Source organism: Bombina bombina, chromosome 6, assembly GCF_027579735.1.
Source record: "Bombina bombina isolate aBomBom1 chromosome 6, aBomBom1.pri, whole genome shotgun sequence".
Classification (NCBI taxonomy): Eukaryota; Metazoa; Chordata; class Amphibia; order Anura; family Bombinatoridae; genus Bombina; species Bombina bombina.
Genome location: NC_069504.1, coordinates 354,756,844 through 354,782,329, shown reverse-complemented (window position 1 = coordinate 354,782,329; position 25,486 = coordinate 354,756,844). Strand labels below are relative to the sequence as shown.

General features: G+C 40.9%; 1 protein-coding gene across 1 annotated transcript in view; it reads right to left on the bottom strand.

Annotated features, from left to right (window-relative positions):
* CDC23 (cell division cycle 23) overlaps positions 1-25,486 on the bottom strand; it is a 109,866-nt gene that overhangs the window by 16,932 nt on the left and 67,448 nt on the right. The window contains exons 14-15 of the mRNA XM_053717023.1: positions 11,682-11,760; positions 11,483-11,602 (exon numbers count right to left, since the gene is read on the bottom strand). Coding sequence (XP_053572998.1) covers positions 11,483-11,602; positions 11,682-11,760 — 199 coding nt within the window. The remainder of the gene's footprint in view (positions 1-11,482; positions 11,603-11,681; positions 11,761-25,486) is intronic.

Below are 25,486 nucleotides of genomic sequence, written 5' to 3'. Positions count from 1 at the left end.
AAACAATTACCTTTTTATTAATTATTCAGTCCTTCAAGTTATATGTTAAAGATATACAGACCTGTATTCTCACAGCCGCACTGCGATTCCCTGAGACTTGACAACTGCCAAGAGAGCCCCCAGAACCTTTGAAAACATTCTGGGAGCTGTGGCAAGGCCAAACGGAAGAGCTAAAAACTGAAAGTGCTTGTCCAGGAAAGCGAATCTCAGGAATTTGTGATGATCCCTGTGGATCAGAACATGAAGATACGCGTCGTTCTGGTCTATGGTCGTCATGAACTGACCCTCTTGGACTAAAGGAAGAATGGAACAAATGGTTTCCATTTTGAAGGACGGTACCCTGAGAAATTTGTTGAGACACTTCAGATCCAAAATGGGAAGAAAAGTTCCCTCTTTTTTTGGAACCACAAACAGATTTGAATAAAATCCTATACCCTGTTCCCTTAGAGGAACAGGAACAATCACTCCCAGGGAGAAAAGATCCTGAACGCAGTTCAAGAATGCCTCTCTTTTTACCTAGTCTGCAGATAACCTTGATAGGTGGAATCTGCCCCTGGGAGGACAAGTTTTGAAGTATATTTTGTATAGGCAAAATAATTTTGGCCTCTAGACATAAGCATTTATCAAAAGAAAAAGATTCTTGTTCCATGTCCATAGCTTGCAAAATAAAAAAAATACCCCAAAATTAAAGGGACACTGTACCCAAAAAAATTATTTTGTGATTCAGATAGAGCATGCAATTTTAAGCAACTTTCTAATTTACTCCTATTATCAATTTTTCTTTGTTCTCTTGCTATCTTTATATGAAAAAGAAGGCATCTAAGCTTTTTTCTTGGTTCAGCACTCTGGACAGCAGTTTTTGATTGGTGGATGAATTTATCCACCAATCAGCAAGGACAACCTAGGTTGTTCACCAAAAATGGGCCGGCATCTAAAGTTACATTCTTGCATTTCAAATAAAGATACCAAGAGAATATAGAAGATTTGATAATAAGAGTAAATTAGAAAGTTGCTTAAAATTGCATGCTCTATCTGAATCATGTCAGAAATTTTTTGGGTACAATGTCCCTTTAAGAGAGTAATTTAAAGTTTGAAAATAAAGTCACTTTAAGAATAGTTTTTATTTCCTCAAGCGTTAACACGCTAAAAAAATATATAAAAAAAATAATAAAACTGCCCCAAAGAAAAGATTTCAGGACCTCTACACCTCAGACAGTCTGAGGTGCCCTACCGCAATTCCAGAGGATTCACAATTTGTTGGAAGTACAGAGACTGCTTGCTAGCGATTTCACTTTCCAACCGCCTCAACAGCCGACTCAGAAAAACAGCAATTAAGTGACGCCACTCGGCTCAGAGTCAGAATAGTGGAAAAATCACATGACTGGCAAACAGGAACTGCGCAGTAACTAAAAGTGTGTGTTCTCTGCCGAGTAAAGGAGAAATATAGCTCCCGGTCCAATATAGAAGAAAAACTTATAAAAAGTGTCCCACTATACATCCTACTCACAACATGCCCCAAATAAAATTTGCCACATTATAAAGTGAACAAATAAGAGCCAGAGAGGAAAAACTTCCCCAAATAAAAGAAAGATTTAACCCCCAGCCTCCACATACATATGTGCCTGCTCACTGCCTCAGCAAATCCTATGCATAAAGGATTATCCTGTCCCAATATTCTGCAGAGTTAACTATTTTCCTAAAGTGTCTTCAAACACCTACCTGTAATCTAGCTGTCCGGCAGGAAGACAGCCCACCAGGCGTGAAAGGACACATATTCCTTAAAGAGACCTAAGGAACAAGAAAGAACAGAGTAACCAACTCTGGCTTTCTGTCACTAGGGCAGCAAATATGTTAGGAAAACAAAGTAAGGACCACCTCACCACTTCCTAACTGCTTAAAAGCCACCACTACTCTTACTCAAGAGATTGATGTGGACACAGCTAAACCCAAATCCTTGCTTGCAGGGAAAAGTACCCAAAAAAGGAAAATAAATCTTCAGACACAGAGATTCACCTCCATTGACAAAGGCAAAGAGAATGACTGGGGGTTATGGGTAAGGGAAGTGACACTTAACAGTTTTGCTGGGGTGCTCTTTACCTCCTCCTGTTGGCCAGGAGTGAATATCCCACTAGTATTGGGAATGACATTGTGGACTCTCCATGTCTTAGGAAAGAAAATAGTTAACTTTCAACTAATACAATCGCAACCTAACAAATGCAAAGAGCTTACTTCTAGTGCAGTTAATGCTCAAGTTTTAAAGAATCGCTCCACTTGTAATCTGGCCCTTAATATTTATAAAACAATGGGAGCTGCTATGTTGCAACTTAGGTTAACTTCTCTGTGGTTGCCAATTAGGGTCAGTTATAAATAGCTCACTAGTGTGTGCAGCCAATGGCTGTGCAGAATATAACAGTTTTCTGCACTTCCATTTCTAACATTAACTGAAATGCTCACAATTTCAGAATGGAATTACAGGACACAAGTACAAAATAAATAATGAAAGTATATTGTAGAGGTTTTTTTTTAAATATACAATTTATCTTTTTATATTACCATCTCAAAGTGTTTAATGTCCCTTTAATGTAGGTCTTACACTGTAGATGGTTAAAAAAATAAAAAACACCTTTCCTGGTGAGGTCAAGTTAGGTTAAGATTGCAAATCCAAGCTCTAAAAGTTTGACTGCTCCTTGAGAGGCCACAGTTCCTAATTGCATCCAGCTAGAATCAATAGTAATCATGAACCACTTTGGGACCTTTAAGCAGCGACCACTGTAAAGAAGACCATCCACCACCACAGTACCTGATTAGTATAAGTAGAAATTTGAGCTGCGGCCACAAATTAAAATGGACAAAAAGAACCACTTCTACCACTTAAGGAAAATCTTCAGTAGCAAGGAAGATGACAGAAGTGCAGGTGTTGAAAGGCTCAAAAGACAGAAGTAGAGTTTGTGGGGTTAAAAAAAACCTGTGGAATATGTGTTCTGTGTGATCACTAGAAAGGAGAAGGAAAGGAGCACATAGATGGATGTTCACATAGCAAATAAGTAAAATCCTTTCTGATCAAATTGATTCTGTCAGACCTTGAACTAGCCAAATAAACATGAAAAAAAAAAAACAGAATTTATGTTTACCTGATAAATTTCTTTCTCCAACGGTGTGTCCGGTCCACGGCGTCATCCTTACTTGTAGGATATTCTCTTCCCCAACAGGAAATGGCAAAGAGCCCAGCAAAGCTGGTCACATGATCCCTCCTAGGCTCCGCCTACCCCAGTCATTCGACCGACGTTAAGGAGGAATATTTGCATAGGAGAAACCATATGGTACCGTGGTGACTGTAGTTAAAGAAAATAAAATATCAGACCTGATTAAAAAAACCAGGGCGGGCCGTGGACCGGACACACCGTTGGAGAAAGAAATTTATCAGGTAAACATAAATTCTGTTTTCTCCAACATAGGTGTGTCCGGTCCACGGCGTCATCCTTACTTGTGGGAACCAATACCAAAGCTTTAGGACACGGATGAAGGGAGGGAGCAAATCAGGTCACCTAAATGGAAGGCACCACGGCTTGCAAAACCTTTCTCCCAAAAATAGCCTCAGAAGAAGCAAAAGTATCAAACTTGTAAAATTTGGTAAAAGTGTGCAGTGAAGACCAAGTCGCTGCCCTACATATCTGATCAACAGAAGCCCCGTTCTTGAAGGCCCATGTGGAAGCCACAGCCCTAGTGGAATGAGCTGTGATTCTTTCGGGAGGCTGCCGTCCGGCAGTCTCGTAAGCCAATCTGATGATGCTTTTAATCCAAAAAGAGAGAGAGGTAGAAGTTGCTTTTTGACCTCTCCTTTTACCTGAATAAACAACAAACAAGGAAGATGTTTGTCTAAAATCCTTTGTAGCATCTAAATAGAATTTTAGAGCGCGAACAACATCCAAATTGTGCAACAAACGTTCCTTCTTTGAAACTGGTTTTGGACACAGAGAAGGTACGATAATCTCCTGGTTAATGTTTTTGTTAGAAACAACTTTTGGAAGAAAACCAGGTTTAGTACGTAAAACCACCTTATCTGCATGGAACACCAGATAAGGAGGAGAACACTGCAGAGCAGATAATTCTGAGACTCTTCTAGCAGAAGAAATCGCAACTAAAAACAAAACTTTCCAAGATAATAACTTAATATCAACGGAATGTAAGGGTTCAAACGGAACCCCCTGAAGAACTGAAAGAACTAAATTGAGACTCCAAGGAGGAGTCAAAGGTTTGTAAACAGGCTTGATTCTAACCAGAGCCTGAACAAAGGCTTGAACATCTGGCACAGCTGCCAGCTTTTTGTGAAGTAATACCGACAAGGCAGAAATCTGTCCCTTCAGGGAACTTGCAGATAATCCTTTTTCCAATCCTTCTTGAAGGAAGGAAAGAATCCTAGGAATCTTAACCTTGTCCCAAGGGAATCCTTTAGATTCACACCAACAGATATATTTTTTCCAAATTTTGTGGTAAATCTTTCTAGTCACAGGCTTTCTGGCCTGAACAAGAGTATCGATCACAGAATCTGAGAATCCTCGCTTCGATAAAATCAAGCGTTCAATCTCCAAGCAGTCAGCTGGAGTGAAACCAGATTCGGAAGTTCGAACGGACCCTGAACAAGAAGGTCTCGTCTCAAAGGTAGCTTCCAAGGTGGAGCCGATGACATATTCACCAGATCTGCATACCAAGTCCTGCGTGGCCACGCAGGAGCTATCAAGATCACCGACGCCCTCTCCTGCTTGATCCTGGCTATCAGCCTGGGGATGAGAGGAAATGGCGGGAACACATAAGCTAGTTTGAAGGTCCAAGGTGCTACTAGTGCATCCACTAGAGCCGCCTTGGGATCCCTGGATCTGGCCCCGTAGCAAGGAACTTTGAAGTTCTGACGAGAGGCCATCAGATCCATGTCTGGAATGCCCCACAGGTGAGTGACTTGGGCAAAGATTTCCGGATGGAGTTCCCACTCCCCCGGATGCAATGTCTGACGACTCAGAAAATCCGCTTCCCAATTTTCCACTCCTGGGATGTGGATAGCAGACAGGTGGCAGGAGTGAGACTCCGCCCAAAGAATAATTTTGGTTACTTCTTCCATCGCTAAGGAACTCCTTGTTCCCCCCTGATGGTTGATGTACGCAACAGTCGTCATGTTGTCTGATTGAAACCGTATGAACCTGGTCCTCGCAAGCTGGGGCCAGGCCTGGAGCGCATTGAATATCGCTCTCAGTTCCAGAATATTTATCGGTAGAAGAGATTCTTCCCGAGACCAAAGACCCTGAGCTTTCAGGGATCCCCAGACCGCGCCCCAGCCTATCAGACTGGCGTCGGTCGTGACAATGACCCACTCTGGTCTGTGGAACATCATCCCTTGAGACAGATTGTCCAGGGACAGCCACCAACGGAGTGAGTCTCTGGTCCTCTGATTTACTTGTATCTTCGGAGACAAGTCTGTATAGTCCCCATTCCACTGACTGAGCATGCACAGTTGTAATGGTCTTAGATGAATGCGCGCAAAAGGAACTATGTCCATCGCCGCCACCATCAACCCGATCACTTCCATGCACTGAGCTATGGAAGGAAGAGGAACGGAATGAAGTATCCGACAAGAGTCCAGAAGCTTTGTTTTTCTGGCCTCTGTTAGAAAGATCCTCATTTCTAAGGAGTCTATAATTGTTCCCAAGAAGGGAACCCTTGTTGACGGGGATAGAGAACTCTTTTCCACGTTCACTTTCCAGCCGTGAGATCTGAGAAAGGCCAGGACAATGTCCGTGTGAGCCTTTGCTTGAGGAAGGGACGACGCTTGAATCAGAATGTCGTCCAGGTAAGGTACTACTGCAATGCCCCTTGGTCTTAGCACCGCTAGAAGGGACCCTAGTACCTTTGTGAAAATCCTTGGAGCAGTGGCTAATCCGAAAGGAAGCGCCACGAACTGGTAATGTTTGTCCAGGAATGCAAACCTTAGGAACCGATGATGTTCCTTGTGGATAGGAATATGTAGATATGCATCCTTTAAATCCACCGTGGTCATAAATTGACCTTCCTGGATGGAAGGAAGGATAGTTCGAATGGTTTCCATCTTGAACGATGGGACCTTGAGAAATTTGTTTAAGATCTTGAGATCTAGGATTGGTCTGAACGTTCCCTCTTTTTTGGGAACTATGAACAGATTGGAGTAGAACCCCATCCCTTGTTCTCTTAATGGAACAGGATGAATCACTCCCATTTTTAACAGGTCTTCTACACAATGTAAGAACGCCTGTCTTTTTATGTGGTCTGAAGACAACTGCGACTTGTGGAACCTCCCCCTTGGGGGAAGTCCCTTGAATTCCAGAAGATAACCCTGGGAGACTATTTCTAGCGCCCAAGGATCCAGAACATCTCTTGCCCAAGCCTGAGCGAAGAGAGAGAGTCTGCCCCCCACCAGATCCGGTCCCGGATCGGGGGCCAATATTTCATGCTGTCTTGGTAGCAGTGGCAGGTTTCTTGGCCTGCTTTCCCTTGTTCCAGCCTTGCATTGGTCTCCAAGCTGGCTTGGCCTGAGAAGTATTACCCTCTTGCTTAGAGGACGTAACACCTTGGGCTGGTCCGTTTTTACGAAAGGGACGAAAATTAGGTCTATTTTTTGCCTTGAAGGGCCGATCCTGAGGAAGGGCGTGGCCCTTACCCCCAGTGATATCAGAGATAATCTCTTTCAAGTCAGGACCAAACAGCGTTTTCCCCTTGAAAGGAATGTTTAGTAGCTTGTTCTTGGAAGACGCATCAGCCGACCAAGATTTCAACCAAAGCGCTCTGCGCGCCACAATAGCAAACCCAGAGTTCTTAGCCGCTAACTTAGCCAATTGCAAAGAGGCGTCTAGAGTGAAAGAATTAGCCAATTTGAGAGCATTGATTCTGTCCATAATCTCCTCATAAGGAGGAGAGTCACTATCGAGCACCTTAAGCAGTTCATCAAACCAGAAATATGCGGCTGTAGTGACAGGGACAATGCATGAAATGGGTTGTAGAAGGTAACCCTGCTGAACAAACATCTTTTTAAGCAAACCTTCTAATTTTTTATCCATAGGATCTTTGAAAGCACAACTATCCTCTATGGGAATAGTGGTGCGTTTGTTTAAAGTAGAAACCGCTCCCTCGACCTTGGGGACTGACTGCCATAAGTCCTTTCTGGGGTCGACCATAGGAAACAATTTTTTAAATATGGGGGGAGGGACGAAAGGAATACCGGGCCTTTCCCATTCTTTATTAACAATGTCCGCCACCCGCTTGGGTATAGGAAAAGCTTCTGGGAGCCCCGGCACCTCTAGGAACTTGTCCATTTTACATAGTTTCTCTGGGATGACTAAATTTTCACAATCATCCAGAGTGGATAATACCTCCTTAAGCAAAATGCGGAGATGTTCCAATTTAAATTTAAATGTAATCACATCAGATTCAGCCTGCTGAGAAATGTTCCCTAAATCAGTAATTTCTCCCTCAGACAAAACCTCCCTGGCCCCCTCAGATTGGGTTAGGGGCCCTTCAGAGATATTAATATCAGCGTCGTCATGCTCTTCAGTAACTAAAACAGAGCAGCCACGCTTACGCTGACAAGGGTTCATTTTGGCTAAAATGTTTTTGACAGAATTATCCATTACAGCCGTTAATTGTTGCATAGTAAGGAGTATTGGCGCGCTAGATGTACTAGGGGCCTCCTGAGTGGGCAAGACTCGTGTAGACGAAGGAGGGAATGATGCAGTACCATGCTTACTCCCCTCACTTGAGGAATCATCTTGGGCATCATTGTCATTATCACATAAATCACATTTATTTAAATGAATAGGAATTCTGGCTTCCCCACATTCAGAACACAGTCTATCTGGTAGTTCAGACATGTTAAACAGGCATAAACTTGATCAGAAAGTACAAAAAACGTTTTAAAATAAAACCGTTACTGTCACTTTAAATTTTAAACTGAACACACTTTATTACTGCAATTGCGAAAAAACATGAAGGAATTGTTCAAAATTCACCAAATTTTCACCACAGCGTCTTAAAGCCTTGAAAATATTGCACACCAATTTTGGAAGCTTTAACCCTTAAAATAACGGAACCGGAGCCGTTTTAAGCTTTAAACCCCTTTACAGTCCCTGGTATCTGCTTTGCTGAGACCCAACCAAACCCAAAGGGGAATACGATACCAAATGACGCCTTCAGAAGTCTTTTATAAGTATCAGAGCTCCTCTCACATGCGACTGCATGCCATGCCTCTCAAAAACAAGTGCGCAACACCGGCGCGAAAATGAGACTCTGCCTATGCTTTGGGAAAGCCCCTAAAGAATAAGGTGTCTAAAACAGTGCCTGCCGATATTATTAAATCAAAATACCCAGAATAAATGATTCCTCAAGGCTAAATAAGTGTTAATATCAATCGATTTAGCCCAAAAAAAGTCTACAGTTTAAATAAGCCCTTGTGAAGCCCTTATTTACAATCGTAATAAACATGGCTTACCGGATCCCATAGGGAAAATGACAGCTTCCAGCATTACATCGTCTTGTTAGAATGTGTCATACCTCAAGCAGCAAGAGACTGCAAACTGTTCCCCCAACTGAAGTTAATTGCTCTCAACAGTCCTGTGTGGAACAGCCATGGATTTTAGTTACGGTTGCTAAAATCATTTTCCTCATACAAACAGAATTCTTCATCTCTTTTCTGTTTCTGAGTAAATAGTACGTACCAGCACTATTTGAAAATAACAAACTCTTGATTGAATAATGAAAAACTACAGTTAAACACTAAAAAACTCTAAGCCATCTCCGTGGAGATGTTGCCTGTACAACGGCAAAGAGAATGACTGGGGTAGGCGGAGCCTAGGAGGGATCATGTGACCAGCTTTGCTGGGCTCTTTGCCATTTCCTGTTGGGGAAGAGAATATCCTACAAGTAAGGATGACGCCGTGGACCGGACACACCTATGTTGGAGAAAAAGATGATTAAAACTTGAAAATATACACCAATCAAACCTATAGTCCATGTAAAGACCATGCTTCTCCTCTTGAATAACTAATTTCACGAACTACATCTTGAAGTATTTTGTGCAAAGCATTTTAGGATCTTTCCCTTTTTGTAAAGGTTAGGTTTGGTATAAAAGCCGCTACTATTCTAAAAGTGAAGAAGGCTAAATGACCCCTGTAAAGAATCAGAAGCATGCTTAGAAAGTTTTGTTTGTAAACAGTACCTGTATACATTTCTGGATAAAGAATATATCTACAAGGTGGGGAGAGGGTGCAACCAAATCACTTGAAAGAAACACAAGCGTTTCAACTTAAATCACGGCTAACACTTCGGGCCATACCTTTGATGTGAATATTCATAATCCTTTCTCTCCTGGTGTAGACATTTTCCTCCCTTTTATCATCTTTTTTTGATAATTGATTCTAAAATTGTAGCCAAAGTAGAGTTTGGTTTTATAGGGTAATCAAGCTTATAATTAGAGCGAATATCTGCTAATGTTTTAAACACTGTGCTTTCCTGACCTGAATGGAGGATACATATGCTTCCTTTGTGACAGCTCCATACATGCTCTTTGCCTCATGTGAGAGTAAATTGAAAACGGTAACTGCAATTGCTTTGACAAATATAATTAAGGGCACTATAAGAAAATCAGAGCACAGCTGACTTCAGCTTTCTCATTATAGATTTACTGAATAAGGTACCTTCATCCCGAGATATGGTCACTATCTATGCTAGAAGTGAAAAGGAAGCATTCACAGAAGGAAGTGTTTACAATTGCTCTACCAAGCACTCGTTCACCTCATTTGGAATTGCATTAAGGTTTCAACAACCTCTCTTTAATAAAGTCTTCAATAACATTGTGTATTGAAAAATTCCAAACTTTGATCTGGGCATTGTATTTAATGCTTGGATGTACTTGTTGACTTCCGATGTGTGCAGAATGTACTTCAGGAGCTTACAGGAATAATCAGTGCGAGAGAGACTAAAACAAGACAAAACAGGCAGAAGTGTAATTTAAAGGACAGACTAAGCCACTGACTCATCCTCCTGGGAGGCCAAGAACCAGAATTTGCTTAAAGGGCCATGATACCCAAATTTTTTCTTTCATGATTTAGAAAGAGAATGCATTTTTAAACATCTTTCTAATTTACTTCTATTATCTAATTTGTTTTATTCTCTTGATATTCATTGCTGAAAAGCATATCTAGATATGCTCAGTAGCTGCTGATTGGTTGCTGCACATAGAAGCCTCATGTGATTGGCTCACCCATGTGCATTGCTTTTTCTTCAAATAAGGATATCTAAAAAATGAAGCAAAATAAATAATAGAAGTAAATTGTAATGTTGTTTAAATTTGCATGTTCTATCTGAATCATGAAAGAAAGATTTTGGGTTTAGTGGCCCTTTAACTGCAGAGATGGTCCAGGAGCTCTGCTTTCAAAGCAAAGAGAGGATTCCATACATTAGTAACTGATATTAATGATGTTTGTGAATGAACTTATTGTATTTTTTAGGTGGGGTCCTACCCTCAATAAGTCTGAGGCTAAAAAAAAATCAGTGCCAATGGCTTGTGAATTAAGCATGGAGAAAAGAATGATAAAAATCATGCTTTAAGTTGTTTTGTCTGAAATCGGTCTCCTGAAAAGAGGTAGAATCTGGTCAGAGGAAAGCAAAACAGGAGAATCACAAGTCACAATGCTAGAATGAGAGACTGCTCCTCAAATTGTAGGCAAGGAGAAAACTACCCGAGTAATACATACATTATACAGTTTCATGTTTTTCTTTGCCCAGTAATCTATATATAAAGCATAATGTATGTGTTTATAGTTAAAGGGATATGAAACCTCCCAAAAACAACAATTTTTTATGATTTAGATACAGCTCACAATTTTAAACAACTTTCCTATCTGCTTCTATTTTCAATCAGCTTCATTCTCTTGGTATCCTTTGTTGAAGGAGCAGTAATGCACTACTGGGACCCAGTTGAACAAATTGGGTGAGACTATCACAAGAGACATATGTGCAAGCTACCAATCAGCAGCTAGCTCCAATAATGCACTGCTGCACCTAGGTATACTTTTCAACAAAACAAAGCAAATTAGATAATGGAAATAAATTGGAAAGTAGTTTAAAAAATTTCATGATTCAGATAGAGCAGGCAAATTTAATTTTGACTTTACTGTCACAGTCCATTGCTTTGGGCATCTTATAGACAAAAGCTGCCTTTAGCAGTACATTTTCTCCCTCCCATCATTCAAAATGAAGGCAGTATAAAAGTTTGCCTAATTGCACACAGTTACACTTGTAGAATGATTGACCTAATTTGAGCCTTAAACCACGTCATCTTCAAATTAAAGCAAAAGTAGTTGAAAAGCATTGCATCAAAGTAACTTTCAGTCAATACATGTTAACAATACTATTCCATTTAAGGAAACAGTACATATAAAAAAACCTGCTAAATCTTAGCACTTACATCATTAAAATTAAAGCATTTTTGGGCACATGCGGAAGCCTGATCCCATAATTTACACTTGAAGTAATACTGAGCTAGATAGCGAAAGGCTGTGCTCACTTCCTGGTGCTCCACTATCTCCTGAAAAATAAAAGAAGAAACTTAGGGAAATCCATAGGCTGAGACATATGGGTGGTTCATAGAACAAGAAAAGCCTTACCCCACAGGAGTAAATATCCTGTATATATTTGATATAGCATTGTGCAGCTTGTTCTGACTCATTTAATTGTTCATGAAGTCTGCATGGGTTAAAAAAACAAACAAATAAAAACACTTTATTAGACATCAATTTAAAAAAACGTATACAACATAAATACATACATTTAAACTAAGACATGGAGTCTAATGACTCCCTAATACCTGTACATCTCTTTAAAGGGATATGAAACCCAACATTTTTCTTTAATTATTCAAGAGAGCATGTGATGTTAACCAACTTTCTTATTTACTTCTATTATCAAGTTTTCTTTGTACTTTTTGCATCTTTTGTAGAAAAGCAGGGACATATGCTTAGGATCCGGGCCATTTCTGGAGCACTACATAGCAGCAGTTTTGGAAGAGTTATCTATTTGCAAGGGCACTAGATAGCAGCACTATTTCCTGCCATGTAGTGCTCCAGATGCCTACCTAGGTATCTCTTTAACAGTCACTATCAGTTGACACGCATGGCTATTAGTTCAGAGGTGCATTGAAGGAGATTGATGTGCTGTGGGCGAATAAACCAGCTGAGTTAAAAGATAGATAATCCCTTTATTACCCATTCCCTAATTTTACATAACCAACACAGTTATATAAATACACTTTTTACCTCTGTGACTATCTTGTATCTAAGCCTCTGCAAACTGCCCACTTATTACAGTTCTTTTGACAGACTTGCAGTCTAGCCAATCAGTGCTGGCTCATATGAACTCCACGTGTATGTGCACAGTGTTATCTATATGACACACATGAACTAACACCCTCTAGTGGTAAAAAACTGTCAAAATGCCCTGAGAGAAGAGGCGGCCTTCAAGGGCTTAAAAATTAGCATATGAACCTCCTAGGTTTCCCTTTCAACTAAGAATACCAAGAGAACAAAGCAAAATTGGCGATAAAAGTAAATTGGAAAATTGTTTAAAATTACATGCCCTATCTGAATCATGAAACTTTATTTTGGACTAGACTGTCCCTTTTAACGCTTGGATTTACTATCACTTTTAGCCCAAACCCTCACCTCAAGTAATAGCATGCAGAAAATGAAGATTTAAAAACAAAATTTATGCTTACCTGATAAATTTCTCTCTTTCCGGACATGGAGAGTACACAACGTCATTCCAATTACTAGTGGGATATTCAACTCCTGGCCAGCAGGAGGCAAAGAGCACCCCAGCAAAACTGTTAAGTGTAACTTACCTTACCCGGCCATAACCCCCAGTCATTCAGCCGAAGAAAATGGAAAAGAAGAAACACAAGGGTGAAAAAGGTGCCTGAGGTTTACTCAAAAAAAACATGCTGAATTATAATTAAAAAGAGGGTGGGGTCGTGGACTCTCCATGTCCACAAAGAAAGAAATTTATCAGGTAAGCATAAATTTTGTTTTCTTTTCTATGACATGGAGAGTCCACAACGTCATTCCAATTACTAGTGAGAACCAATACCCAAGCTAGAGGACACTGAATGAACAGGGAGAACAAGGCAGGAGGACCTAAACAGCAGGCACCACCGCTTGAAGAACCTTTCTCCCAAAAGAGGCCTCAGCCGAAGAAAAAAAAATAAATATCAAATTTGTAGAATTTGGAAAGAGTATGCAAAGAGGACCATGTGGCCGCCTTGCAAATCTATTCCACAGAAGCTTCATCTTTGAAAGCCCAAGAAGAGGAGACAGCCCTAGTGGAATGATCCGTAATTCTCTCAGGAGGCGGCTGTCCAGCAGTCTCAAAAGCAAAACAAATCATACTTCTTAACCAGAGGGAAAGAGTTGTAGAAGTGGCCTTCTGACCCTTACACTCCAGAGAAAACAACAAACAGGGCAGAAGAGAGCCAAAAATCTTTAGTAGCCTGCAGGTAAAAATTTAGAGCACGGACAACATCCAAGGTATACAAAAGACATTCCTTATGAGAAGAAGGATTAGGCCAAAAAGAAGGAACAACAATTTCCTGATTAATGTTTCGATCCAACACCATCTTCTGTGTGAAAGAAAAGAAACGGGGAATCACACTGCAGAGCCGAAATCACAGAAACTCTGCAAGCAGAAGAAATAGAAAGGAGAAACAAAACTTTCTAAGATAACAAGTTATAGCAACAACATGCATCGGCTCAAACAGAGCCTGTTGAAAAACTTAAAGAACTAAGTTAAGACTCCAAGGAGGAGTAACAGGTTTAAACACAGGTCTGATTCTAAACAATGGCCTGAACCAGAGCTTAAACATCTGATAAATCTGTCAGACGTCTGAGCAAAAACATAATTTATGCTTACCTGATAAATTTATTTCTCTTGTAGTGTATCCAGTCCACGGATCATCCATTACTTATGGAATATATTCTCCTTCCCAACAGGAAGCTGCAAGAGTCCACCCACAGCAAAGCTGCTATATAGCTCCTCCCCTAACTGCCATATTCAGTCATTCGACCGAAAACATGCAGAGAAAGGAAAAACCATAGGGTGCAGTGGTGACTGTAGTTCAAATGAAAAAATTACCTGCCTTAAAGTGACAGGGCGGGCCGTGGACTGGATACACTACAAGAGAAATAAATTTATCAGGTAAGCATAAATTATGTTTTCTCTTGTTAAGTGTATCCAGTCCACGGATCATCCATTACTTATGGAATACCAATACCAAAGCTAAAGTACACGGATGATGGGAGGGACAAGGCAGGTACTTAAACGGAAGTTACCACTGCCTGTAAAAAACCCTTTCTCCCAAAAATAGCCTCCGAAGAAGCAAGGTATCAAATTTGTTAAATATGAAAAGTATGAAGCGCAGACCAAGACTCCGTCTTGTAAATCTGTTCAACAGAAGCCACATTTAAAAAAGGCCCAAGTGAAAACCACAGCTCTAGTAGAATGAGCTGTAATCCCTTCAGGAGGCTGCTGTCCAGCAGTCTCATAAGCTAAATGAATTATGCTTTTTAACCAAAAAGACAGAGAGGCTGCTGAAGACTTTTGACCTCTCCTCTGTCCAGAATAGACAACAAACAAGGTGAACGTTTGATGAAAACTGTAGTAGCTTGTAAGTAAAACTTTAAAGCACAAACCACGTCCAATATTGTGTAATAGACGTTCCTTCTTTGAGGAAGGATTAGGATACAAGCATGGAACAACTATCTCTTGAGTGATGTACTTGTTAGATACCACCTTAGGAAAAAACCCAGGTTGGTACGCAGGACTACCTTATCCGTACGAAGGACCAGATAAGGAGAATCACATTGTAACACAGATAACTTGGAGACTCTACGAGTCGAGGAATTAGCTACCCAAAACGAACTTTCCAAGATAAAGATTGATATCTATGGAACAAAAAAGGTTCAAACGTTAACTTCTTGAAGAACCTTAAGAATCAGGTTTAAGCTCCATGGCGGAGCAACAGTTTTAAACACAGGCTTGGATCTAACCAAAGCCTGACCAAATGCCTGAACGTCTAGAATACCTGCCAGACGCTTGTGCAAAAAAATAGACAGAGTAAAAATCTGTCCCCTTTTAAGGAATTAGCTGACAACCCTTTTCTCAAAAACATCTTGGAGAAAAGATAATATCCTGGGAATCCAGACTTTACTCCATGAGTAACCCTTGGATTCATAACAATCAGATATTTACACCATATCTATGTTCAATTTTCCTAGAGACAGGCTTTCATGTCTGTATTAAGGTATCAATGACTGACTCGGAGAAGCCATGCTTTGATAACATCAAGCGTTCAGTCTCCAGGCAGTCCATCTCAGATTGATTCTATTTAGATGGTTGAAAGGACCCTGAGGTAGAGGGACCTGTCTCAGAAGCAGAGACCGTGATGGAAAGGATGACATGTCCACCAGATCTGCATACCAGGTCCTGCGTGGCTACGCAGGCGCTGTCAAAAACACCAAAGCCCTCTCCTGCTTGGTCTTGACCTCCGGAGGAAATCCCACTCCCCCGGAAGAAAAGTCTGACGACTTAGAAAATCCACCTCCCAGTTCTCAACACCTGGGATATGGATAGCTGATAGACAAGAGTGAGTCTCTGTCCAGTGAATTATTGTAAGACTTCTAACATCGCTAGGGAACTTCTGTTCCCCCTTGATGGCTGATGTAAGCCACAGTCGTGTATATTGTCCGACTGAGTATGATGTACCTCAGAGTTGCTAACTGAGGCCAAGTCTGAAGAGCATGGAATATCACTCCCAGTTCCAGAATATTTATTAGAAGGAGGGTCTCCTCCTAAGTCCACTATCCCTGAGCCTTCAGGGAGTTCCAGACTGCATCCCAACCTAAAAGGCTGGCATCTATTGTAACAATTGTCCCATCTGACCTGCGGAAGGTCATACCCTTGGACAGATGGACCCGACATAGTCACCAGAGAAGAGAATCTCTGGTCTCTTGGTCCAGGTTTAACAGGGGGACAAATCTGTGTAATCCCCGTTCCTCTGACTGAGCATGCATAGTTGCAGCGGTCTGAAATGTAGACGTGCAAACGGTACTATGTCCCTTGCCGCTACCATTAAGCCGATTTCATTCATGTACTGAGCCACCGAAGGGCGCGGATGGGATGAAAAAAACACGGCAGAAATTTAGAAACTTTGACAACCTGGACTCCGTCAGGTAAATTTTCATTTCTACAGAATCTATCAGAGTCCCTAGGAGGGAAACCCTTGAGATTGGGGATAGAGAACTCTTTCCTTGTTCACTTTCCACCCATGTGATCTCAGAAATGCCAGTACTACGTCCGTATGAGACTGGGCAATTTGGATGTTTGACGCCTGTATCAGGATGTCGTCTAAATAAGGGGCCACTTCTATGCCCCGCGGTCTAAGGACCGCCAAAGCGACCCCAGAACCTCCATAAAGATTCTTGGGGCTGTAGATATCCCAAAGGAAAGAGCTACAAACTGGTAATGCCTATCTAGAAAGGCAAACCTGAAAAACGATGGTGATCTTTATGCATCACAATGTGAGGATAAGCATCCTTCAAATCCATTGTAGTCCTCTATTGACTCTCCTGGATCATAGTTAAGATGGTACGAATAGTTTCCATCTTAAATGACGGAATTCTGAGGAATTTGTTTAAGATCTTTAGATCCAAAATAGGTCTGAAGGTTCCCTCTCCTTGGGAACCACAAACAGATTTGAGTAAAAACTCTGTCCCTGTTCCTCTCTTGGAACTGGATAGATCTCGTACACAATGTAAGAATGCCTCCTTCTTTATCTGGTTTGCAGATAATTGTGAAAGGCGAAATCTCCCCTTTTTTGGGGGGGGAATCTTTGAAATCAAGAAGATATCTCTGGGATATAAATTCCAATGCCTAGGGATCCTGGGCATCTCTTGCCCACGCCTGGGCAAAGAATGAAAGTCTGCCCCCTATAGGATCCGTTACCGGATAGGGGTCCGTTCCTTCATGCTGCCTTAGAGGCAGCAGCAGGCTCCTTGGCCTGCTTATCTTTGTTCCAGGTCCGATTGTCTCCAGACCGCCTTGGACTGAGCAAAAATTCCCTCTTGTTTTGCCTTAGAGGAAGAGGATGCCACACCTGCCCTGAAGTTTTTAAAAGGTACGAAAATTAGACTTTTTTTTTTTTTTTTGCCCTTGATTTAGACCTATCCTGAGGAAGGGCATGACCTTTTCCTCCAGTGATATAAGCAATAATCTCCTTCAAACCAGGCCCGAATAGGGTCTGCCCCTTGAAGGGAAGTTAAGTAGCTTATTTATTAAAGTCACGACAGCTGACCATGATATAAGCCATAGCGCTCTGCGCGCCAGAATAGTAAAAAACAGAATTCTTAGCCGTGAGTCTAGTCAAATGAACAAGGCATCAGAAAACAAAGGAATTGGCTAGCATAAGCTTGTCAAATATATTCATCCAATGGAGTCGCTTAACTGTAAAGCCTCATCAAGAGACTCAACCCAGAACGCCGCAGCAGCAGTGACAGAAGCAATGTATGCAAGGGGCTGCAGGATAAAACCCTGTTGAATAAACATTTTTTATCCATTGGATCTAAAAAGCACAACTGTCCTCGTCAGAGGTAGTGGTACGCTTAGCTAGAGTAGAAACTCTTCTCTCCACCTTAGGAACTGTCTGCCAGAAGTCCTGTGTGGTGGTAACTATTAGAAAACATTCTTCTAAAAAATAGGAGGGGAAGAGAACGGCACACCTGGTCTATCCCATTCCTTATTAAAAAATTTTTAGTAAACCTCTTTAGGTATAGGAAAAACATCAGTACACACCGGCACTGCATATTATTTATCCAGTCTACACAATTTCTCTGGCCCTGCGATTGTACACATTCATTCAGAGCAGCCAAAGCCTCCCTGAGCAACAAGTGGAGGTTCTCAAGCATAAATTTTAAATGTAGAAATATCAGAATCAGGTTAAATCATCTTCCCTGAGTCAAAAAAAAAAATCACCCACAGACTAAGCATATTGTGAGGTAGTATCATACATGGTTCTTAAAGCGTCTGTATGCTCTGTATCTACCCCCAGAGCTAACTGCTTTCCTTTAATTTCAGGTAGTCTGACTAATACTGCTGCCAGAATATTATTCACCACCTTTGCCATGTCTTGTAAAATAAACGCTATGGGCGCCCTTGATGTACTTGGCGCCATTTGAGCGTGAGTCCCTGAAGCGGGAGTCGAAGGGTCTGACACGTGGGGAGAGTTAGTCGGCATAACTTTCCCCTCGACAGAATCCCCTGGTAAAAGAAACGCTATGGGTGCCCTTGATGTACTTGGCGCCATTTGAGCGTGAGTCCCTAAAGCGGGAGTCAAAAGGTCTGACACGTGGGGAGAGTTAGTCGGCATAACTACCCCCACGACAGAATCCTCTGGTGATAATGTTTTTAAAGACAAAAAATGATCTTTATTGTTTAACATGAAATCAGTACATCTGGTACACATTCTAAGATGGGGTTCCACCATGGCTTTAAAACATAATGAACACAGAGCTTCCTCTATGTCAGACATGTTAGAACAGACTAATAATGAGACTAGTAAGCTTGGAAAACACTTTAAATCAAGTTAACAAGCAAATATATAAAACGTTACTGTGCCTTTAAGAGAAACAAATTTTGTCAAAATTTGAAAAACAGTGAAAAAAAGGCAGTAAAACAAACGAAATTTTGACAGTACATGTAATAAGGTAACAGAGCATTGCACCCACTTGCAAATGGATGATTAACCCCTTAATGCAAAAAACAGATAAAAAAAAATAAAAAAAATGACAGACGTTTTTAAAAACAGACACAACAAACTGCCACAGCCAACAGTGGGAAGCTTCAGTTAACTGTTTCTATGCAAAATTTAAGCCAGCCATGTGGAAAAAACTTAGGCCCCAATAAGTTTTATCACCAAACATATGTTAAAAAACGATTAAACATGCCAGCAAACGTTTTAAAACACATTTTTACAAGAGTATGTATCTCTATTAATAAGCCTGATACCAGTCGCTATCGCTGCATTTAAGGCTTTACTTACATTACTTCGGTATCAGCAGTATTTTCTTAGTCAATTCCATTCCTAGAAAAATATTTTACTGCACATACCTTATCTGCAGGAAAACCTGCACGCCATTCCCCCTCTGAAGTACCTCACTCCTCAGAATGTGTGAGAACAGCAAATGGATCTTAGTTACGTCTGCTAAGATCATAGAAAAACGCAGGCAGATTCTTCTTCCAAATACTGCCTGAGATAAACAGCACACTCCGGTGCCATTTAAAAAGAAACTTTTGATTGAAGAATAAACTAAGTAGAAAGCACCACAGACTCTCACGACCTATCTATGTTGAGGCTTGCAAGAGAATGACTGAATATGGCAGTTAGGGGAGGAGCTATATAGCAGCTTTGCTGTGGGTGGACTCTTGCAGCTTCCTGTTGGGAAGGAGAATATATTCCATAAGTAATGGATGATCCGTGGACTGGATACACTTAACAAGAGAAAGAACAGACAGTGCATAAATCTGACCCTTCAGAGTAATGACTGACAAACCTTTCTGCAGGCCATCCTGAAGAAAAGATAAAATACTGGTAATCCTCACCCGGCTCCTGGAGAAACCCTAGATTGGCACCAATAAAGATATTTACGTCATACCTTATGGAAAATCTTGCGAGTAACAGGCTTGTGAGCCTGAAGCATAGATCAATGACCGCTTCAGAAAAACCATGCCCAGACAGAACTAGGCGTTCAATCTCCAAGCAGTCAGCTTCAGAGAATCCAGATTAGGATGGAGGAAAGGACCCCAATTAGAAGGTCCTTCCTCAGAGATAATCTCCAAGGAGGAAGAGATGACATTCTTACCAGATCCTGCGAAGCCATGCAGGAGCTATTAGAATTACTAATGCTCTCTCTATCTAGATACGAGCAATGACTTGTGGAAGGAGAGCAAACTGAGAAAACCGGTAAGCCAGAAAGTCCAAGGAACCGATAGACAATCTATCAGAGCGGCCTCAGGATCTCCTGATCTAGAACTATACCTTGAAAACCTGGAGTTTTGACGAGACACCATCAGATTCAAGTCCGAAACCCCCCACCTGAGGGTTATCATTGAGAACACTTCCAGATGGAAAGCCCACTCCATGGAAAGAAAGGTCTGTCTGCTCAAAAATTCCATCTCCCAGTTGTCCACCCCTAGAAGGTAGATAGCAGATAGGAGACAAAAGTGAGCTACCGCCCACCGCAGAAAGCAAGTCACTTCCTTCATAGCCAAGGAACTTCGAGTTCCTCCCTAGAGGATGATGAAAACTACTGAGGTGATGATGACCGATAAAAAAAGAAACTGGACGAAAGATAATTGAGGCCAAGTAGTCAAGACATTGAAGATTGTCCTCAACTCTAAGATGATTATCTGGAAGAGAAGATTATACCGAGTCCACAGACCCTGAGCTTTTAAATGAGCCCCAAACTGCTCCCCAGTCTAGACAGCTGGCGACCGTGGTCTAATCACCAAGAAAGGTCTCAGGAAGCATGTGCCCTGAGACAGATGGTCCTGAAAATCCATCACAAGAGAGAGGCTCCTTTAGGTGATCCAGATCTATCCTCTGTGAGAGATCTGAGAGGTCTCTGTCCCATAGTCTGAGAAAGCTAAATTAAAGATGTCTCAGATGTAGACGAGAAAAAATAATGTCCATGGAAGCAGTCATTAAACCATTACTGTAGAGGGGAAGTGCTGCTACCAGAGAACTTCCGAATGTAGTGAGCGAGTGGCAGATGAACGGACCAGACCAGACCAGGTACAGGGGTGTGTGGAGCAAACAAACAGAGGTGTTGACGACCGCACATAGTCAAATGAACAAAATATAGAAGGCTACCAAGCAACAGTTAACTGTTGCTTGGTAGCCTTCTACTTTTTGTTCATAAAACCAATACTGACCCACAAATGGACAACCAGAGAACTGAAAAAATTATCAAGCTATCTGGCACCAAAGAACTCTATTCCTGAATCACTTTCCACCCAAGAAGCTAGGAAAGAACATGGATCCGCAAGGATCCCGCTAAATGAAAATTCCTGAAATCCAGTTACTGCCAGAAGAGCCCCTAGAACTTTCAAAAGATTCGGGGTACAGAGACTGAACCGAAAAGGTAGGGCTAACCTTGATAACAGGATAACCAGAGTAGGTAGTTGGTTCAAACCAACAACCTTGTAGAACCACAAAGGCAACCAATAGGCCACATTGGCCTGAATGGCCTAACCCAAAGAACGTTCCAGGGAAAAAATAAATTATAATTTCAAAATCCATACATGCAAGGGTGCCAGCGGGTAAGTATAAGAGATAAGGAAGGCACTCACTGGTCTTTTAATCAAATAATAATTTAATCAAGCATGACGTTTCGGGGACACACTCCCCTTCCTCTGAGGAAGGGGAGTGTGTCCCCGAAACGTCATGCTTGATTAAATTATTATTATTATCAAATTATATATATACAGGTGGCCCTCGGTTTACAACGGTTCAATTTGCACCGTTTCAGAATAACAACCTTTTTTTCCAGTCATGTGACTGCTATTGAAAAGCATTGAGAAGCAGTGCATTAATTAAAATAGCCAGTAGGTGGAGCTGTCCGCTTGTGTTGCAGCAAAGCCAAGCAAGCTGAAATAAATAAGTTTAACCAGACCTGAGCTATCGAGCAGATTTCAAAACTACACGATCTTCCTGTCTATAAATCAGTCCAGATTGGAATGCATAGAAAAAACTGTTTGCAGAAAAATGCAAGTGAAGTCTGTGTTGTGTGATTATTTTATTAGGTTTATAATGCTGTTTAGCATTTAAAGTCTTCATTTCAAAGCTTTAAAAATAATGTATTAGGTGTTACTTATGACAATTTTTAGAGGGGCCTGGAACCTAACTCCCCAATTTACAACGGTTTCGATTTACAACCATTCCTTCTGGAACCTAACCCCGGCGTACACTGAGGGATATATATATATATATATATATATATATATATATATATATATATATATATACACATACACACACACATACATACACACACAGTATATATACATACACACACACACACACACAGTATATACACACACATACAAAAAACACAGGAATGGACCGCACTCACAGACTGGACTGGGTACACATCTTAAGCCACAGCAAACTCAACAGCCCTGAACACTGACAGACAGCTGCAAAGTTCCCAGCAACCCAGGCAGTTAACCCCAGAGCAGCCTAGGTGACAGGCCCGCAGGGAAGCATTACAAACATTATCAACACAACACACAGAAAACCTGGCACTCGCCAGCAGATTCACAGAAATGTTTAAAAGCATTCGTACACATATACACACACACACACACAGACATACATATAAAATTATATCTTATATCCTTCAAATCAGAGAAAGGAAAAAGTATTAGTGTTCCAAGAAAGAATTTGACATGGTTCATGAACAACACATGTCATAAATAGAAGAAATTCCTTCCCTGATAAGGGAAAAAATAAATTATTGATCAAAGAACACTAAAGAATTTGATATGTTACATGAATAATATGTCACAATATTCAAAATTCCTTCCCTGTGACGGGAAAAAAATATTAGTGTTCAAAGCACATTAAAGATTCAGAATTGTACCTGAACAATACCTGTCACAAATCCTGAGATTCTTTCCCTAAGAAAATAAAAAATATATTAGTGTTCAAAAAAAACACTAAAGTATCTGGAATGGGACATGAACAATACATGTCACAAATATTAACAATTCCTTCCCCGTGAAGGGAAAAATTATATATGTGTTCAAGAAACATGAAATAATTTGGAGATACATGTCCCAAATTTTAGAAATTTTTCCCTGTAGAAGAGAAAAATTATACAGAAATCACATCTAGCCCTCGGAAGGGCCTTGTAAGAGCAACCTACTTACTGCAATGTAGAAGCAGTAAAATAAAAAGGTACAGAAAACAGACACCACAAGGTGGCATACAACATATTCCAAAGAACGTCTGCCCGAATTCATTAAAGGGACACTAAACCCAATTTTTCTCTTTCATGATTCAGATAGAGCATGCAATTGTAAGAAACTTTCTAATTTACTCCTACTATTGATTTTTCATCGTTCTCTTGCTATTTCTATCTAAAAAGCAAGAATTTAAAGCTTAGGAGCCGGCCCATTTCAGGTTCAGCACCACGGATAGCACGCTTATTCGTAGATACATTTAGCAAACCAATAAGCAAGCATAACCCAGCTCTTGAGCTTTACATTCCTGCTTTTTAAATAAAGACAGCAAGAGAACAAAGAAAAATTCATAATAGGAGTTAATTAGAAAGTTGCTTAAAATTGCATGCTCTATCTGAATCATGAAAGAAAAAATTTGGGTTTAGTGTCCCTTTAAGGGCCCATCAAAGACGCATTTTAAAAGGTCTTTTTAACCCTAATAGACTCAGATAATGTGTCTTAACTCCAGGAATTTGTCATGCTCCTATGTGGTCTTAAAACTCTGGTCTCTCATGTTGTATTCCAGAGACTGTCCACTAAGCCACTAGAGGGCAGAGATCTAGAAAGTATCGCCTTTATATATTCCATAGTAAACAAGGAAAAAAATGGACAAACAAATTCCTCCCAGATGTTGAAAATTAATCATAGATGTATTAACATCAAAGCACCACAAGATGGCGCCAAATACCAAGGAATAATTGTAAAACGGATATTCTTAGAACAGGGGAATAAATGTCTTGAAAGGAAGAAATTTTAATTTTAACTCTCTTGCTTACATTTTTAAGCAAAACTAGGAGTAAACAAAGGACCCTGAAGTCCGCAGTAACGCCACATGACCAGAGCTCACCTAAGCTTCATAAGACCTAATTTGTTTATGAAATTAGGATCAGCCTATACAGCCAGTAGGAATGTTCAGAGAGAATACTCCCCAATAAAATGCGACATAAAATTGTACATAGAAATATAGGATAGCTGCGGAATCTGTTGGCGGTCTACAAATAACCGATAATAATAAAATAACAGTATTCCTGTTCACATAAAGTCACTACCGGCAATGTATACATTGAAAGCACATTGTTCTCCTAACATACATAGAAATAGGGAAAATATAAGTACGCACTCTTAAAACACTAAAAGGGGGAGGATTCTTCTATTTAGAGAAGAGACCGGCAAAATGGTGAATTAACAGATTCACTGCCGAATTGCCACCTCCCTGAAACCCATTAGGGCCAATTCATAGGCGCTAAGAATTAAAAATATAAAGTTAGTAGCGCCGTTGAAGGGACATTAACCCTCCCATACTGTAACAAGCCAATGAGTAACAATTACAAGGGGACCTTCATAAACTTCTAAGGAAAGATTACCTCCTAGGAAATACTGCGTAAACTGCAGAACATCTAGCAGCGGGAGACGCCATTACTGTTAAAGACTGCTGAAATGAGGCAAAAAGACTACACATTGCAATCAGATCAAAAATGGCATCCTATATGCCGTCAGTGGATCCTGAGAGGGGCAAAAAAAAAAAAAAGTTATAACACATACAAAACTCAAACTAGTCAAAAGCTACTAAGCATCCCACAGCACAAAAGCTGCGGGAAGCATCTGCCAGCAATGGCGGACATCTCTGGAACGGGATGTGAAAAAAATACCCGTCACAATGAGGAGAAAGTCTGACAGGCATAACAGCCTGATGACATGTAACAGGCACCAACGGCCATAGCCTATACGGCAAACAGGCGCTAACTTACTGTGCCATAACAATACTCAAAGCCTCTAATCAAAGGAGGGAATCAGGCAGTACATATTGTGCCCCTTAGACAAAGGAGGGAACACATTAAACATCCATGAAAAATGGACCGTAAGGGGAAAGAGAAGGGGAATAATAGCTTATCCACAAAAGCCATATCTCACACCCATTAAGCCTGGGCTTAGCTAGATCTGCCCGGCAATGGAAGCAGCAAATTCCCTTCTTACAGTCATAAAGCCACAGCTGCTCAGCCACAAATATCCCACAGTGGATATATAAATAAAATGAATTACCTTCTGAGGGTAGTAGTTATCAGGTCCTATTATGTTACTGAATCTTCCTCCTCTTAAGAAACATAAATGAAAGGACTTGCCCTCAGGAAAATTCTGCTGTGGAGCAGGCACAGCAGCTGCAGGGCCGAAAGCCTCACTTGACCGCCAACAGGGACCTGTAGACAGAGAAAGAGCAGAGTAACCAACCCTGGCTTTCTATCAAAGGGGTAGCAATAATGTTAGAAATAAAGCAAAGACAACCTCGCCACTTTCTAACTACTAAAAGCCACCATTACTCTTACTAAAAAAAAATTGACAGGGACACAGCATAGCCCCAAATCCTTGC